Source organism: Trichosurus vulpecula, chromosome 1 (genome assembly GCF_011100635.1).
Source record: "Trichosurus vulpecula isolate mTriVul1 chromosome 1, mTriVul1.pri, whole genome shotgun sequence".
Classification (NCBI taxonomy): domain Eukaryota; kingdom Metazoa; phylum Chordata; class Mammalia; order Diprotodontia; family Phalangeridae; genus Trichosurus; species Trichosurus vulpecula.
Genome location: NC_050573.1, coordinates 243,813,687 through 243,832,424, shown reverse-complemented (window position 1 = coordinate 243,832,424; position 18,738 = coordinate 243,813,687). Strand labels below are relative to the sequence as shown.

General features: G+C 39.6%; 1 protein-coding gene across 1 annotated transcript in view; it reads right to left on the bottom strand.

The window, feature by feature from the left end:
* Nucleotides 1–18,738, bottom strand: part of LAMA3 (laminin subunit alpha 3) — a 318,911-nt gene that overhangs the window by 202,635 nt on the left and 97,538 nt on the right. The window contains exons 9-11 of the mRNA XM_036743735.1: nt 9,651–9,741; nt 6,414–6,545; nt 3,442–3,507 (exon numbers count right to left, since the gene is read on the bottom strand). Of these exons, the coding sequence (XP_036599630.1) occupies nt 3,442–3,507; nt 6,414–6,545; nt 9,651–9,741 (289 nt within the window). The remainder of the gene's footprint in view (nt 1–3,441; nt 3,508–6,413; nt 6,546–9,650; nt 9,742–18,738) is intronic.

Here is an 18,738-nt window from a genome sequence, read left to right as displayed (position 1 = left end):
GCTTATATTCTAAAAGGAGTAGAACACACAAGGGGGAATGGTGGCCAAGGAAGGGTGTTTTTGTCTTTAGAGTCACAGGGCAGTGCGTTAATCTATAGAGCATCTGACTGACATGTCCTTTCCCAAAGCAATGGTAGTATTAAGTTAATTTCCGTGCCCAGAGCATAAAATAGAAGGAGGGGTAGTTTTTTGCCCATGGTAGCATGCCATCAAGGTGATGATAAAGCGCAGCCCAGTAGCTGGGGCAGTGTAGATAGAATGGGTTCTGAACAGTTGGAACAACATGGTCCCAAGGCAGGAACTGAAGGTCTGACTGGCAGGAGGGCTGCATCGCTGGAAGGTCATGGAGAAGCACATCCTGAGCAGCTGGGGCTATCTGCACATTGAGAATTCTCTTTTTGCTGGTCATTTTGTCCAACCCTTTCATTTTACACATGAGGAAACTGAGGTCTAGAGATGTTAAGCAATTTGCCTGAGGTCAGTCACACAGGTACGGCACAACCAGACCTATCTACACATGGAGGTTAGCAAGCTTATAGAACTAAAAGGCTTATACATACGTTTAGATGCATGCTTAGCTAAGATGAGTCAAGGCGGATACTAAGTGACCCAAGGCCACATTTGCAATAATTAATGGAGCATAATGCCATGAAATATCTCCATATTGGGCAGATCCTCCACGGGGGATTTACGAAAGGACATAGACCAGAATGGCATCAGAGAGGAGAGGCCTAGATGGGCTGCCATCGGCATGGGTAGAGGGAGTACCCACATCAAGGAGATCATGGATTCCTTGAAGTATTGAAGTCAACAGAGCATAATTCTTATGTTGTATCCACTCGGAGATTACTCAGGAGTATACAGATGCTGTTACTAATTTTATTATCCACTTGTAAGCTGCATGAGATGTCTGATGTTTGTGCCAATGCTGTGGTTTTAGAGTTTATGAAGGGAAAGGCAAATTATATTGAGGGCTCCCTTTCTCTTCAGGAGACTGAGTTGGGCTCATTAATACTTGCAGAGTGCATTTGTGTTTGCAGGAGACAAGAGGGGCTAAGAGGCATAAACTACCCACACTTGCACATTGTTTGCCCCAAGGGGATCCTCGCAGGGCACACCTGTTGTTCAGGTAAAGAGTCAAATGCTACAGATGGAGGGAGAGGGAAACATGAACAACATTAGGCCTATGACTGCTAGAAAGGATGCATAGCTCAGCCATTCTGAAGAAACTGACAGTATTGTGGGTGGCCAGTGTTCACTTCACTTAAAGTTATACCATAACAAAATACAAGCTTTTTACCAATAGGTCTTTAGATCGCACTAGACAGAGCATATCCATCAGTATGGGTTCAGACAGTGTGAATGGACAACAAAATAGCTCCAGAATCAAACAGGAGGAGGAGATGGGGCTGAATTGCTTTTGGAAAATCACTATGCTCCTTTAATGATCCCAAGTTTTCCATAAAACTAAAGGTCCACTTCTAATAAATACATGCAATCACAATGATTGAGGTCTGGCGAACCTGTCTTGGGGGTGGGTGGAAGGAGGAAAAATAACTCCAATTTGTCTCCACAGAGCTGCCAGAGGGCCACTCCTGAAGTCTGGCTCTGACCACGGCACTCCACTGCTCAAAAATGTATAAAGGTTCATTTTTTCACACGGTTACCTTTCTTTTTTCATATGGATATTCTCCCGAAGTACCAAAGAATTAATCAGCAACACAACAAATTTTTAAAGGATGAAACTAGAGAGCCATACGCTTAAGTGTGTCAGTATAGCCTTGGGGATACTGAGGTATTCTTGAACCTGTCATTTTTTGGGCCCTGGTTCCAAGTGCAACTCTTAGCTAAATCTCCTGCAACCATAACATCTAGCCTCCTAACACTCTTAACCTATGTCAGAGTTGAGGTGATCATACACACTGAATTTGACAGGACGTTTTTTCCTTTGCCTTCATCTTGATGTTTCCCCTAAAAAGTCCCTTACTGAAATTTTGTCCCTTCTACAAGATTCACTTCTTTCCATCTTTCTCTCCTTTGAGAATAAAAGAATCACAGAAAATGGAAGGGACCTCAGAGGGAATCCGGTCCAACTCATAGCTGAATGGGGACATTCCCTACAGCATCTTCCACTGCATGAAGGCTTCCAGTGATAGGAAATCATTCCCTCCCAAAGCAGCAAATTCTATTTTTAGACTGTTCAATTGTTGAGATATTTTTCCTTATATGGAATGAGAATCTTCCTCTTTATACTTCTACCCATTATTTCAACCCTACCTTCCAGAGCTAAGATGTAAGTTCTTAACCTGGAGTCTGTGGACTTGAAAAATAGATAGAGAGATAGATAGCTATTTTAATATGATTCACTTCCTTTGTAATCTTACAACTTTTATGCATTTATAAACATTATTCTGAGAGGGGGTCCTCAGGTTTCAACAGACCGCCAAAAGATCACAATCTTTTGACACAAAAAAAAGATCAGAATCCCTAGTAAGGAGAACAAATCTAATATCTCTTCCACATGGCCATCCTTCAAATGCTTGAAGCCAACTATTGTGTGTCTTTTAAGTCTCCTCTGGCTTACAACTCTTGGTTCCACCAGTAAGTCTTCAGATGGCATGGTCTCCAAACTCCTCCCTAGTAATCTTTGTCAAATTCCTCTAGACATGTTCATGTTTGTTTAACCCATGGGAACCCTATGTTCATTGCCATAAGTTAAGACCCATAGAGAGATTACAATCAACTAAAGAAGTCCAGATTTATGATGCATATTTTTGCCTTCCAATTTCTCATCATATTGTGGAGGTGACTAGGTTTTTGAAGGTTGTACCACATTGAAGCATGAATCTTGTTGGGTCCTATTAAAATGCAAAAGCATTGAAACCTATGCTTATAACGGACTTAATGTCTGTTGTCCAAGGAACAGCCTAGATCATTTCAGAGGTAATTATCACCAAAATGGCCTAAGGAATTCTTAAAGACCATCCCATTAAGTTGTAGAGGGTCTGCAGTCTATGTGAGCTGATACCACATCAGAAACTTCAGATCACTGAAATATTGAAATAAATATTTTTGCATTCAATTTTTTTGAAATGAAAGCTCTTTTCTTAAATTCTTGTTGTGCCTGCTCTATCATTTTATAACAAGCTTCCAAATTCTCCCCCAATCCCTTTATTTCATATTTAATTAAATTCCCCTTCCTGTTATTGCAGTCAACTGTAGGGCAAAGGGGAGGTGGGGGGGGGCTGGGGCTTGAAGGCAAAAGGACAAGTGAAGAGATAACAAATATGAGGTCTAAACTATTTTAACAAATAGGGAAACTGTGATTAAGCACCTACAGTGCTCTGCACACCATAGGCATTTAATAAATGTTTGTTGAATAAATTTTATACTAAGCTTAATACTTTCAAGAGAGGTAAGACAAAAGGGAGAGTTACTTACCTTTTATTTCACTAGCAGCAGTAGAAATGTCTGGTCTTGGAGTAGAAACAGGATGGAAAGGAATTCCTTTAAAAATGATTTATTAAAAACACAGGAAAAGATGAAATTAGAGATTATAGTAAAAATGTGTTAATTTAGACAAATTGGGGGCAAGGCTTCTCTAAATGAATGAAAACTCTAAATAGTAGAACATCTTAAAGAAAATAATATTATTCATCTGTATTCAGTAACTAAAATCAGACTAGCCTATATCACCTAATAGAAGTCCTGCATTAATGACAAGAAGGAATGGCAGTGGTATTTCCCTCTACAATAACATTAAATTTTGTCCTCTGTAAATGAACACTGAGAGCAGACTTTAAAATAATTTTCTTAAGTACGTAAGCATTCTCCTTGGACTTGTTTTTTTTTAACTGTATATCACTTTAGCCCAACCTTTATCAAATTATCACAAATTCTAAAGAAATAAAATCTCAGGTAATGAGCTGCTGTGTGTCTTGCTTTAAGACACCAATTTATTCATGCACCTTCTCCCCATGACACCAGATGCTCACACTCCACCCACTCTCCCCTTGCCCCACCACACAATTCATTTTAGTATTTGGAATAGATTTCAAATTCATACTCATAATATCATCGCAGTAAATCCAGGGGAATTTTTTTTTATTAAACTCGTTTTTAAGAGGAGGAAACTGAAGGAAAGGGATATTAAAATATATTTCCTGTCTTGAAAAAGTCAACCAGAGACCTCTGAATACAAAGCAAGGCTGAGATCCAGCATGCTATAAACTACTATTTTATCTTGGGGTAGTTTCTCAGATACTTGGCACTTGCTCATTAACTAATTCCCATGCATTTAGTATAGATGTTTTTCCCCTTTCTTTCCTTCCAAAAGTAGACAAAGACATGCCTGTTGTGTTCAGATTCAAGTAAGTCGACCACTTATAAAATGTAATGCATCCATCTAAAATAAGACTAAACAATTAATAGGAACACAGCCCACCAAGGGCAATGTTGCAATACTGGAGTAATAAATTCAGTATGATCACCTATGACTTTCTTTAGTTTGTGGGCATTTTCCATGAAGATGGTGTGCGGCTCTCAGGAAACTTTTGACTTATACTTGGTGTTTGATTTATTCCTTGGGTGGTTGAGGAATGGAATATGAGTTCTTAAATGTTTTTTCTTGCCGCTATATTCCCTTCCCTCTGCCCTCATACTCCCACAGCTGGTAATAGTAACCCTTTCCCAAAGAATCGTTTCATGCAATCATATCTAAAGGAAACAGCCTTACTCAAGACCATAACCACTCTGGAGGGCATTTATTTGGAGGCACTGCCCCATTTGGAGACAATAGTGAATCATCGGGAAATTCTCTCTCACAAGTACCTACACTTTTTATAGGCGCGTAACCAGTTCCAGGGTCCCTTATAAAACTGCAGCATATGGTCCTGTTCCATTTACATTAAATGCTGGGTCACTGAGCTAATAATCTAAACTGTAACAAAAATTATCAAAATTGTTTAATAGCCACTCATTGCTGTTGGATCTTACAGTTGTTTTAACTAAAACACACAACTTCAAAATACAAAAACATGGATACATTTCTTAAAACTAAATAATGAGGTTCATTAAGGATAATCTAATTAGCTCTGCAAAGGGGAACATGCCAAGGTAAAAAACCAAGCTATGAGTAAATAAAATTTTTAATAAAAATTACAGCCAAACCCTGGTGCATGTTCCCAATGCTCTGGTAATATGTCATACAACTTTTTAAAAATCTATCTGTAACTTTTTCTTTTTTTATTCTTTCTTACAAGGATCACTCCACTAGATAGAGGAAGTTGAGGAAAGAAGTAAAAACAAAGGATATGAATAAAAGTTTAAAATTTTTCTAAAAATCTACATGCATTTTTTTCTTTCTTCTTTCTCTTTCTTTCTTATAAGGATCAGCAGAGATAGAGGAAGGACGTAAAAGTCAACAAACCATTTATAAAATGCTTACTATGGGCCAGGCACTGTGCTAAGCAGTGGAGATACAAAAAAGGGCGAAAATAAGTCAACAAAAAAAAAATTTTACTTGTTTAAAAATCTACCTTAAAACTGTCCTTATGATCATCTGACTATGCAAATATATTCATTTTAAAGAAACTTCCCCCGGGGAACTTAGGTTCTCTATCTTCTGATATATACATAACATAATCCCAATACATTCTCTTTAGCCTCAGCAGGTAAAAAACAATGTCCAGTGTATACGATTAATGCACAGTTACGTTAGTATACAAGGCAAACCACGAATTTTTTTGACTAGGTAAAAGAGGCCATTCTCTGCCTCATTTCTTACCTAGTCTTAATCATTGGATGGGTGCTGCCCCAGTCAGACTGAGACTTGTTAAAGACCTTAGCTTAAAAAGGCCAGTCTCCCACTGCATTCAGGGCTATTTCCACTCATCTCGATCTATATCTGGCCACCGGACCCAGATGGCTCCAGAGGAGAAAATGAGGCTGGTGACTTTGCACAGCCCTCCCTCACTTAAATCCGATTCACTTGCGTGTCATGGCATCACCTCCCTGATGTCATGGTCCTCTTTGAGAATGAAGGACAAACAACAAACCATGAATAACAAATGTTAATGTCTTAAAGTGTCTGAAATACTCTTTCGAAGGAGTTCAACTCTTCTGATCTTTTCCCATCAAATTCTGTACAACTGCAGAATCTGAGTCATTGAAGCTCAGGGCAGGAAGGGACCTCAGTGGAATCAGGTTCAACCTCAACCTTAACAAGAATCCCCCTTATAACGTACTTGACAATTAGTCCTCTTGAAGATCTGCAGCAAGGGTGAGCCCACCACCTCCTGAGGCAGTCAGTCCTTTTTTGTCTTAGGAAGCTTTTCCTTACATGAAGCCTGACTCCACCTCTTTGCCACTTCCACCTAAAAGGACAGCTTCCCCCAGCAACAATCTAAACTTACGCTGGCAAAATGGGAAGTTGTAGAATCCTTCTGCGCAGCGCTCACAGTTCTCCCCATGGAAATTCGACTTGCAAAAGCAGCGACCTGTGCCCTGTTCACAGCCATCTGTATATTCAGGGTTACAGCTGCAGGCTGGACAGAGACCAAAGTTAAAAATAACAACAATAATTAATTTGGTGCCCTGTGGCAAAGCAAATATATGAAGTACCAATATTTCTCAGGCAATATTTAATATAGCGTCATCGTATTACCATTATTATTGTGGTGATTATTAATATCATTATAATCATTTTAATTGTTCAAAGGAATCATGAGGTAATGGATAGGGAGTTGACCTCGGTATACAGAAGACCTAGGTTCCAGTCCTCCTCCTAGCACATTCTAGCTATGTAACCCTAGACGTGTTGTTTAACCATTCGATAACCCAAGGGACAACTTTCCAAAGCTAAGCTGATTTGCATTGGTTGAGGGAATTTGTTCACTGAAATTTCCCTAAGTCTACAAAATAGTATGTCCAGTTCAAAAATTATCATTCTTACTCTACAAAGGAAAGCAGTCTAGCTTTTTCCATTTCAGACACGATTCACATTTACTAGATTCTACAAAGAGATTGTTTAACTGTCAACAACCCAAAATTTTTGTTGTTGTTGTTGAGTTGTTTCAGTTGTGTTTGACTCTTCATGACTCTATCTGGGGTTTTCTTGGCAAAGATATTGGAGTGGTTTGCCATTTCCTTCTCCAGCTCATTTTACAGATGAGGCAACTGAGGCAAACAGGGCTAAGTGACTTGCTCAGGGTCACACAGCTAGTACGTCTCTGAGGGCAAGTCACTTAACCCCAACTGCCTCACCAAAAATAAATAGATAGATAGATAGATAGATAAATGAATAGATAGATAAGAAAGAAGGAAAAGGGAAAGAAAGAAAGAAAAAGAAAGAAAGAAAGAAAGAAAGAAAGAAAGAAAGAAAGAAAGAAAGGAAGGAAGGAAGGAAGGAAGGAAGGAAGGAAGAGAAGGAAGGAAGAGAAGGAAGGGAGGGAAGGAAGAGAAGGAAGGAAGGAAGGGAGGGAGGAAGGAAGGAAGGAAAGAAATAAAGAAAGAAAGGAAGGAAGGAAGAAAGAAAGAAAGAAAGAAAGAAAGAAAGGAAGGAAGGAAGGAAGGAAGGAAGGAAAAAAGGAAGGAAGGAAGAGAAGGAAGGAAGAGAAGGAAGGGAGGGAAGGAAGAGAAGGAAGGAAGGAAGGGAGGGAGGAAGGAAGGAAGGAAAGAAATAAAGAAAGGAAGGAAGAAAGAAAGAAAGAAAGAAAGAAAGAAAGAAAGAAAGAAAGAAAGAAAGAAAGAAAGAAAGAAAGAAAGAAAGGAAGGAAGGAAGGAAGGAAGGAAGGAAGAAAAAAAGAAAGAAAAAAGAAAAGAAAGGAAGGAAGGAAGGAAGACATGTCCTCCTGACTCCAGGTGAATGCTCTATCCATTGTGTTGCCTAGTTAGATTCACCAGAAAAACCCCACACAAGTACAGATATGTGTGTATGTGTGTGTGTGTGTATTTATCTTTGGTGAGCTTACTACTAACAACTCCAAAAACTGTTCCATTATTTCCCAAGACAGTTAAATAAAAAGAATGATTATCTAATTAAAGTAAACAAATGTTTATTAAACATTTGCCATGTGCCAGGAACTAGGCATTCAGAGTAAAAAATAAAGCATTTCCATCCTTTAAGGCTCTTACATTCTATTCAGGTGAAATAACATGGAGTCCTTTCTATGTTCTCTTCCTGACTCTCTGGACTTAGCCACTGTACCCGTAGCTATCTTCTCGCCCTGGAAGATCCCTTGGCCTTGTGGCCCCTCCTCCCCATTGAGGAGTTTCACTCAGAACTTCCATTTTTGAGGAACAGCTAAGATCATTCATCTTTCATTCCTTTCTTGGCCACACTCCTGCCTCTCCAGGCTTTATCACCATGCCCATGAGTAGGTACTTTCTGCATCACTCTGCCCCCCCACCTGTTTCACAGGTCTCTTTTGTGTTCCCTCTTTCCACATTAGAATATAAGCTCCGAGAAGGCAAGGACTGTCTCTCCCTTAGCAAGACGTACTCCCAGAGGTTAGCATAGCCTGGTACAAAAAATGCTTGTTGCCTTGACATTAAATACAAAGGAATTTCCAGCAATGGGGGAGATCAGGAGGGGCATCCCAAAGCAGGAGGAACTTAAGCTGAGCTTCGAAGGAAATTAGGAATTCTAAGAGCAAGAGGTGGGAGTGCATTCTAGTTATGGAGAACAGCATGTACTGGGACCAACAAAGAAGGCCAGTGTGGCGGAAACAGAAAAGGTGTGATGTGAAGTAACAAAGAATAAACCTAGAAAGGTATACAAGACCCAGATTGTGACCAGAATTAAAAATCAAATAGATAAATCTGTATTTTATGCTAGAGCGGGAACAGCCATTTGAGTTTCTTACATTGAAGAGTGACACGGTCAGATCTGTGCTTCAGGAATATCCTTTTGGTGGCTTGTGGAGGATAGACTAGAGAGGAGAGAGACGGGAGGTAGGAAGACCAATTTTAAAACTAGTACAGTAGTTCAGACAAGAAGTGAAGAGGGACTGAATGATGGTGGTGCCCGTGTAAGTGGAGAAAGGAGTGAGATAGAAAAGGATGTAAGAAACTTTGGAGCTAGAGCTGAAAAGATTTGGCAACTAACTGGATATTAGAAGTGAATCAGATTTGACACTTACTAGCTGTGTGACCCTGGGGAAGTCACTTAACCCCACTTGCCTCACCATAAACAAACAAACAAATAAGTGAATGAGTGAATGAATAAACAGATAGATAATGAAGGAAAGAAAGAAAGAGAAAGGAAGGAAGGAAGGAAGGAAGAAAGAGAAAGAAAGAAAGAAAGAAAGAAAGAAAGAAAGAAAGAAAGAAAGAAAGAAAGAAAGAAAGAAAGAAAGGAAGGAAGGAAGGAAGGAGGAATGGAGGAAAGAAAGAAAGGAGGAATGGAGGAAAGGAAAGAAGAAAGGAAGGAAGAAAGAAAAGAGGGATGGAGGAAAGGAAAGAAGGAAGGAAGGAAGGAAGGAAGGAAAGAGGGAGGGAGGGAAGGAAGAAAGAAATGAAATGAAAGAAGTGAATCAGAGAAACAGAGATGACTTAGAGGTCGCAAAAAAGAAAAGATGAAACTTGACTGGATGGTTTTTCTAATGTCAGCTAATAGAGTTGTGAAACAAAACCAAGTAGAGAAGACTTACGCATACAGCCATGGGGTGCTTCTACTGGAACGTTGTAAGGACGGTAATAACCTTGAACGCACCTTTCACAGTTTACACCAGCTGTGTTATGCTAGGAAGAAATAAAAGAAAGTTAGGGCAGGAGAATACCAACAAGAGTCTTGCTTTTCTTAGGATCCAAACTGAAAACCAGTATATTTTTCTGTCACAGCCCTCTGCAAAGTTCAGTGTAATTTTATTTTTTAGTAAATACATCTGACCTTGAACCCCCTTGAGCATCAGTTCACTCATCCATAAAATGAGGATGCTGGACTATATGACCCCGAAGCTTCCATCCACTGCAGAATAAACCTAATACCACTGAGAAGAAGAAAACTCCTTTACTAAAAGGGCTTTTTCAAAGTAGAGGTGACAGTTGTGGGCAAGGGTGTGCTAGTAAATATTTAACAACCATCTCTCTGGAAAAAAACATACACACGGCACATCTTTAATTGTTCCTTTTTTAAGTCTAGGTAATCAACAAAACAATAAGTCAAGCTCTGATTCATAGCACTTGGTGATTTCTAAGGTATAAATGAATATTTTCACACTGAATATTTAATAGGCAGCTCTTGTTAGCTGGTACAAGTTGGCTCCACACAACCCTGGCTGGGAGTTACAACAATAAATCAATCTAGTAATCACTAAGTCTCACTATAGCCCTTCCATATTATTCACAGTAATTTCATTCTGAAGAACTGATAAATAATATGCCACATTATAGGAATAGCTAGGTGGCGCAGTGGATGGAGTTCTAGGCCAGGAGTTGGAAAGACTTTATTTCAAATCCAACTTCAGACACTTACTAGCTGTGGGCAAGTCACTTAACCCTGTTTGCCTCAGTTTCCTGAGAAAGAAATGGCAAACTAGTATCTTTGCCAAGAAGACCTCAAATGGGGTCATGAAGAGCTGGACATGACTGAAACGACTGAACAACAACAACAAAATGTCACATCATGATTTAGTTTGAAAGGAAAATATTTAAAATGTGTATTTATATTTTTCCCAGTGCCTAGAGAAGCAGGATGTGCCCACCCCTCCTGCACCACTGGTTCTTATGTTATTGTTCTTTCTTCATGAAAACATTCTCCAAAGTTTCCATTACATAAATGGAAAAGTCTGCATGTGTGTCATCAGAAGAGCTCATGTTAAAATACATTAGGTCTGCTAATTACGCTTCTTTGCTAATGCTTGTAATTGCTATAAAATCACATTATAAGCAACAGTTTCCAGGAATGACACACCATGAATTCAGTTCCATTCTGCTTTTCTCTATTTCAGAAATAATCAGAGAAGCATGTTCATTGTCTAATGAAAGAAATAGCAGTAGGAAGTTAGGACACATGTGATAACCCCTAGTGAACACAAGGGCCTACACAAAATGACCAAAGGGAGGACAAAGATCCTTTCTTTATTTTCTCCCCTAATACGGAGAATTTTATTAACTTCAAAATCCTATTTATTACCACTCCTTGTCCTGTGGGCTATAATCTGAATTATTTTTAATTCACTTTAACAATGAAGCCCAAAGCACCAGATAATGCATAACCTCACTGCACAGTTCTCTTCTTTTCCCATTGAAGGATAGAAATGTTTCAAGCAAATACAAAACTGCAGCTCTCCAGGCCTCCTCACCCACCGAATATCAACAAAGGGAGAGAGAGAGAGAGAGAGAGAGACAGACAGACAGACAGACAGAGAGACAGAGAGACAAAGAGAGACAGAGAGAGAGGAGACAGAGACACACATACACAGAGGAGAGAGAGAGAGAGAGAGAGAGGAGAGAGACAGACAGACAGAGGAGAGAGAAACAGAGACAGAGAGAAACAGAGAGACAGAGAGAGGGGGGAAGAGATAGACAGAAACAGAGAGAAAGAGACACAGAGAGAGAGGAGAGAGAAACAGAAACAGAGAGAGACGGCGGGGGAAGAGATAGACAGACAGAAACACAGAGACAGAGAAAGAGAGAGAGACAGAGAGACAGACACAGAGAGAGAGGGGAGAGACAGACAGAGAGACAGAGAAAGAAAGAGTGAGGGTGGGGGCTCCTTTTAATGGGCAATCCCATTTCCCCTTTCCTGCACAAGACTATTTAATGAGGCAATTGGGAGGAGCAGAATCAATTACTTCTGTCACACACTTGACAAATGACTGCTACTCTGCTTGAAGACCTGCCTGAGAGAGGTAACGCCCCTTTTGCCTCTGCTTATTCCCCCTCTGCCTTCTAAAGATTAGGAAGTTTTTCCTTCTATCAAGGCAGAATCTGCCTCTCCAAAGCTTTCACTTGAAGCGAGGTGGTGCAGTGGATAGAGTGCTGGACCCACAGGCAGGAGGACCTGAGTTCAGATCCATCAGACATGTACTTAACTGTGTGATCCTGGGGAAATCATGTAACCTCTACCTGCCTCAGTTTTCTCATCTGTAAAATGGAGATAACAATAGCCTTTACCTCCCGGGGTTGTTGTGGGGATAAAATGAGACAGTATGTGGAAAGCGCTTTGTGAACCTTAAAGTGCTATACAAATGCTAGCTGTTGCTGTTGTCTTGATTCTCCCACTGGTGCCTGGCAGAAATAGTCTAGTGCAATTGAGATAAAGAAAAGAGGAAAAGTGGACCACAGAAAGGGGCTTTTAAAGCATTGGTTACAAGGACTTACAACAACTAATCAATAAAATCCCTAGAGTATTAAGAAGCAAACACATTGCTTTTGGAGATGAATAGCAAATACCACAATTTGCCTTTAGCTAATATTGATGATTATTCTCTATGGCCTTTGGCAAAGCCTAGTGGTAACTATGGTTACCATGGCATCACTTGGCATACACAATGGCATCATTTCAGCCACAGAAAAGGCACCTAAAGATGCAAGAATGCAGAAGCACAAGTTCACTAAATCTGAATTTGTGGCAGGAGCCTACCTTTTTTTCTGTCAATAGAACAACCCCACCCTTATTTTATACTTCACATATTCCTATCACTTGACCCTTTCATCCCTGTTAACTAGCATCTTATATCTCTTCTGCCTTTTGTGACAAAACTATTGAGAAGGTTGTCTACAAAGATGCCTCCATTTCCTCATCTCTTGCTCTCTCTTTGACCCCCTATAATTCAGCTTCTGACCTCATTGTCCCACCCAAACTGCTCTCTCCAGTGTTACTAATGACCTAACTGCTACATCTAATGGTCTTTTCTCAGCCCTGATTCTCCTTGATCACCCTCTCCTCCTTGATTCTCTCTTCTCTCTAGGCTTTCAGGACATCACTCTCTTCTGGTTTTCCTCCTGCCTGTCTGACTGCTCCCTCTCTGTCTCCTTTACTGAATCCCCATCAGCCCAATAACTGTGGCTGCCCCAAAGGGCTCTGTCCTGGATCCTCTTGTCCCTCTATACTCATTCACTTGGTGAGCTTGTCAGCTTCCATGGATCTAATTGTCATCATTATGCTCAGGATTCTCAAATTTACCTATCCAGCTCTACCCTGTCTTCTGACCTTCAGTACCCCTCTCCAATTGCCTTTCAGACATGTAAGATTAGATGTCTACTAGATGTCTTAAATTCAACATGTCCAAAACTGAATTCATTGTCTTTCCCCCTAACCCTTCCCTACCTCCTACCTTCCTTATTAATGTAGAAGGTAATATCATTCTTCTATTTCCTCAGTCTTGTAACTTAGATGTCACCTTTGACTGCTGCCAATCTCATCTCCCATATCTAATATGTTTCCAAGGCCTGTCCATTTAACCTTTACAGCATCTTTCAAATACATCCCCTGTTCTCTTCTAATAGTGCCACCACTCTGGTGTTGGCCCTTATCCCCTCATGTCTGGCCCATTGCAATAGATGATTGTATTACCCACTGCTGGTGAGTCTGCCTGCCTCAACTTTCTCCCTACTTCAACCCATCCTTCATTCAGCTGTCAAAATGATTTTCTCAACATGCAGGTTAGATCATGTCACATCCCACCCCCACCCCAGCCCTTACCCCATTCAATAAACTCCATCAGCTCCCAATTGTCTCCAGGATCAAATGTTTGGTGTTCAAAGCTTTTCATGACACACACCGCCCCCCAACATACACACACACCTTTGCAGTCTTCTTATGCCTTATTTCCTCCCACATATTTTTGATCCACTGACACTGACCTCCTGGCTGTTCCACAAATAAGACCCCCCATCTCTCCTCTCCAGAAATCTTCACTGGCTGTCTCCTCTGTTGGAAATACTCTCCCTCTTCATTGCCTCCTGATTGCTCTGGCTTCCTTCAAGTCCTAACTAAAATCTTACCTTCTACAGTCTTTCCCAATTTTTCCTAATTCTAGTGCTTTTCCCTCCATTAGTTATTCCCTCTTTATCCTGTATATAGTTTGTTTGAACTTATCTCTTTGTTGTTTCCTCCATTATATTGTGACCTTCCTTGAGGGCAGGGACTATCCTTTGCCTTTTTTTGTATTCCCAGTGCTTAGTACTATGCCTGGCACATAGTAGGCACTTAATGAATGCTTATTCACTATCATCAAAGCAAAAGTTGGTGGAGCTCTCCCTCCTTTTCCTATTAAGCTGCATGTTACCCTTTTGTAATGTCTTTTTTTAAAATTTTAACCTGATTTCATCTGTATAAAAAATTGTCAAAGACTATCCATATAAATTTGTTCTGAGCATAAACCTTTCTAGATTTAGTAAAGGGCTGTGTGTCCCCTTGTGAAAAGTTCTATAGCCAATATGGTTTGTCTGTATATAAATGGAATCCTAGGATAAATTCAAAACTGGGAAGACCCTAGAGATCACCTCGTCCAACTAATTCATTTTATAGATGATGAAACAACTCCACAAATGTCAAGTGACTTCTCCAAAGACACCTAGGTGGCAAACAGCAGAGCTACGTGGGAACTCAGATTATCTGACTCTGAATCCATTATTCTTTCTACTGCTTCTCTAAAATTATTCATTTGTTTTAGAAACTTGAGTCAATCTTCGACCCAGAAATACCACTATTAAGAAAAGGGAAAAGGACCCATTTGTACAAAAATATTTATAGCAGCTCTTTTTGTGGTGGCAAAGAATTGGAAATTGAGGGGATGTCCATCAATTGGGGAATGGCTGAACAAGTTGTAATATATGATTACGATGGAACACCATTATGCTCTAAGAAATGATGAACAGCATGCTTTTAGAAAAACCTGGAAAGATTTACCTGAACTAATGCAAAGTGAAGTGAGCAGAACCAGGAGAATAGTACACAGTAACAGCAATATTTTATGATGGTCAACTATGAATGACTTAGCTATTCTCAGTAATACAATGATCCAACACAATTCCAAAGGATTTATGATGAAAAATGCTATCCACTTTCAGAGAGAGATCTGATGAACTCAATGCAGATTGAAGCGTACTTTTTTTACTTTATTGGGGGGGGGTAATTTTTTGGTCTGTTTTCTTTTGCAACATGGCCAATGTTGAAATATGTTTGACATGACTTCACATAGATACTTGCTATCAAATTGCTTGCCTTCTCAAGGAGGGCGGAGGAATGGGATTAAGGTAGAGAATTTGAAATTCAAAATTTTTTTAAAAATGAATGTTTAAAAAATTGGGAAATATTTAATGAAATAAATGAAAATACATTAAAAAAGGAAACTTAAGTCAAATTACATATAGAGGAAGGTATAAAGAATGAAACTAAATAAATTTTCCTGCTAAATCTAACTTATTAATCATTAATTTAATCTTTATTTTCCTTTTTCTGTAAGGAGAAATGTTTACTACATCCTAGCAAAAGAGGTATTTCCAAGCCCTCTTATCTTGTCCTCTATCAGAGAAATCAGCTAGTGTTTGCAGCATATGTAATTAATTGGTCATCTCCTTAGGCAAAAGCACAAACTTGGCACACATATCCTCTAGGCAGAGATAACTACAGAATCAGTTCCTACAGTGTGAATTATTTTTGATGTCTAGATGAACTAACACCCCTTCATACCTTGCCCAGAAATTGCCCCACCTGTTTCCATACCTGTTGGCATTGCTCATGTCATGTGCTACTCATAAACTACTTGCCTTCTTTTAGCTATTAAACAGACAATCTGTTGCAGAGTATCGGCAATTTTCAAGGCCATAGGCTACTGCTTCTACCTCTCTCTCCTCAATATTTTTACTCATGAGGTACCTAAGAGAATCCTTCCTACCTCTTTCTGGAAGTATAGGAGTCCTGAAGGAATAGATTATCAAGCAGTAATCATAGTCACTATTTTGCTCACTTGCTCCCACCTATTTCTGTATTCGTTTTTCTATTCACAGTGTTTCTGGGTCACTAGCCAATGAAGAGGAGAAGGACTAGGCTAGGCAGAGTCTTCTTATTTAAGGATATTGGGGAGAGAGAGAGAGGAGGGAGGGTTTGATAAGCAGATAAGACACTTTAACAACAAATTGTTGAAGAAGCTAGGTGTCTTGTCTGTAAAAAGTATAATTTCCATAAATTTATTCAAAATTGAGTTGTAAATGGTCATGGTACCCGAAAGACCATGTGGTCTTCCTGAAATGTTTTCCTACTTTTTTATTTATAAAGAAGTCATATTTCAGTGAAGATACTATCATTACTACTCTTAATAACTCACATAAATGTACTTTACAATTTACAAAGTGATTTCTTCACAACAACCCCATGAGGCTGGTAGTGCAAAAATGACTTTCCTCATTTTAGAGAAGAAGAAGCGAAATTTCCTCAGAGAAATTTGGTGACTTGCCTATAGTCATACATCTAGTCAGTTCATAGGATTTTAGGGTGATGAACTAGATTCAGCCCTTCCAATCTTGAACACAACGAAATTGAGGCCCAGAGAGGTTTATCCAAGATCACACAGATAGTACTGAGATTCAAACCCAGGTCCTCTAATTCCAAATCTAGTTGGAGCCCGAACCCAAACCCAAACTGTCCAAGTCCACTTTTAGTGTTCTTTGCATTATATCAAGGTACCCGAAACCAACAACAGCTTTCATCCCTGCATCTCTGATAAGGATTTTTGGCTGTGGCTGATGGGTAGGGCTTTTCTGATTCATACTGGTACATACTGGCAAATTGCCAGCCCACAGGCATAGTATGCTGGTAACAACAGTGCTACCTGATAGTGAGATGCTTTTCAGATCAAAGGATCTACTGTTAGCGGGATGATTTTGTCAAAAACACTATTCCTGCTTGGACCTCATGGTGATGAAGTCCAAGCATGGGGTGACTTAGAAAAGAACCTTTCCCTAGAATCCAGAAAATGGTCAAAACAAAGAAAGGACATCCACTTTGATGTAAAACATCTGGAAAGCAAAAGAGATCAGTGTACTGACGGAGATTGAAATTCATGGAGCAGAATAAAAACTTGGCTCAGATATTCTCTCCTTCGGGAAAGGGACCCAAGTCTGTATATTAAATATGCAAGAAAAACAATCCGCAAGAATCAAAACAAAGTGGGGATACTTCAGTCTTAAACAGGGTTTATTACACATTTATTAAAGGAAGATCAAGAAAGGGTCATTCCTCCTAGAAGTGCTATACCTTTTGCCTTCTTTTCTTGGGGAATAAAGATGGTATTAGAGATCCCTTTACTAAATATAGGTCAGACTTTAGGATATATATTTTAAGTTCAACAGGAACGGTTGTGGGGGTAGGACGCAACTTGCCCCAACAAGATGTCAGTGACTTCATGTGGACAAGAGAGATCAAAGACAGAAAAAAAAAATACTTGTAAAGGCAATAAAGGGTATCCGCTTCCTCTTCTTAGATTAGTACCTAGTTATTTATATGATGACTCTCCCATTAAAATCTGAGCTCCTTCAGAGCAGGGACTGGCTTTTCCACTCCTTTATTTGTATCCTCAGTGCTTGGCATGTAGTAAGCCCCTCATAAATGCCTATTTACTGAGAAAATGATCCTGAGGAGATAATATACCAGCCAAATTTGTGATGAACAAAAATCCACTCAGCAACATTCCCTATGAGCAGTGAAATTATTCATCTTCCACTTGAAGATCTCTGGGGAGGGGAAAGACGTGACCTCAGAGTCAGTAAATCAACTCTTTTTTCTTTAATTTTGTTATTCTGAACTTGAAAAACACCAATAAATATAAACATTTCCATATATAAAGATAAAAAAGAGGCTTCTGGAGGAAACTTGGATCTCTATTACGTACAAGTTTATTTCTGAAAGTACGTAATAAATTCAACAAGCTATTTTCAAAGCTGTCCTGCTTGTTTGTGTGTCCCTCTGAATGTCTTTTGTTCTTTGCTGTTCATCTTTTTTAAAATGATGACACTTTTCTTTCTTTTCTTCTTTGTTTTGGTATTTTTTTTTAAACAAATCTTGCTTCATCCTTGCTCACCCCCACTTGTCATGATTCCACTCATTATAATCTGCTTTAGTTCATGAAATTCTTCCCAGGTTTCTCTGAATCCAACCTTTCATCATTTTTTATAGTACACTAACATTCCATTATGTTCACTTACCGTAATTTAGGGGCAGATAGGTGGTATAGTAGATAGAGCACTGGTGCTGGAGTCAGGAAGACCTGAGTTCAAATCTAGCCTCAGACACTTTCTAGCTATGTGACCCCTGCCCTGCTCTCAGTGTGTCACTTAACCCCTGAGTGCCTCAATTTCTTCAACTGTAAAATGAGGAAAACAGCACCTACCTCACGGGGTTTCCATGAGGCTCAAATAAGATGATATTTGTAAAGTCCTCAGTACAGTGCCTGGCACATAGTAGGTGCTTATTTCCCTCCCATAATTTATTCAGCCATTCCCTACTTGATGAATACCTCTTTAGTTTCCAGGTCTTGGCTGCAGTATTTATGCACATGGGCTCTTTTCCTCTTTCTCTGCTCTATTTGGGATATATACGTATAGTAGTGGTATCACTGAGTCAAAGGTTATGCACAGCTGAGTGACTTGTTTGGATATAACGCCAAAGTGCTTTTCAGAATGACTAGACCAATTCACAACTCTGCCAGACAGTTCATTGGTGTGCGTGTTCTTCCACAACCCCTCCAAATCAGGTTGGTACAACACACATTCCCAAAGTTGTTCCAGTTTACA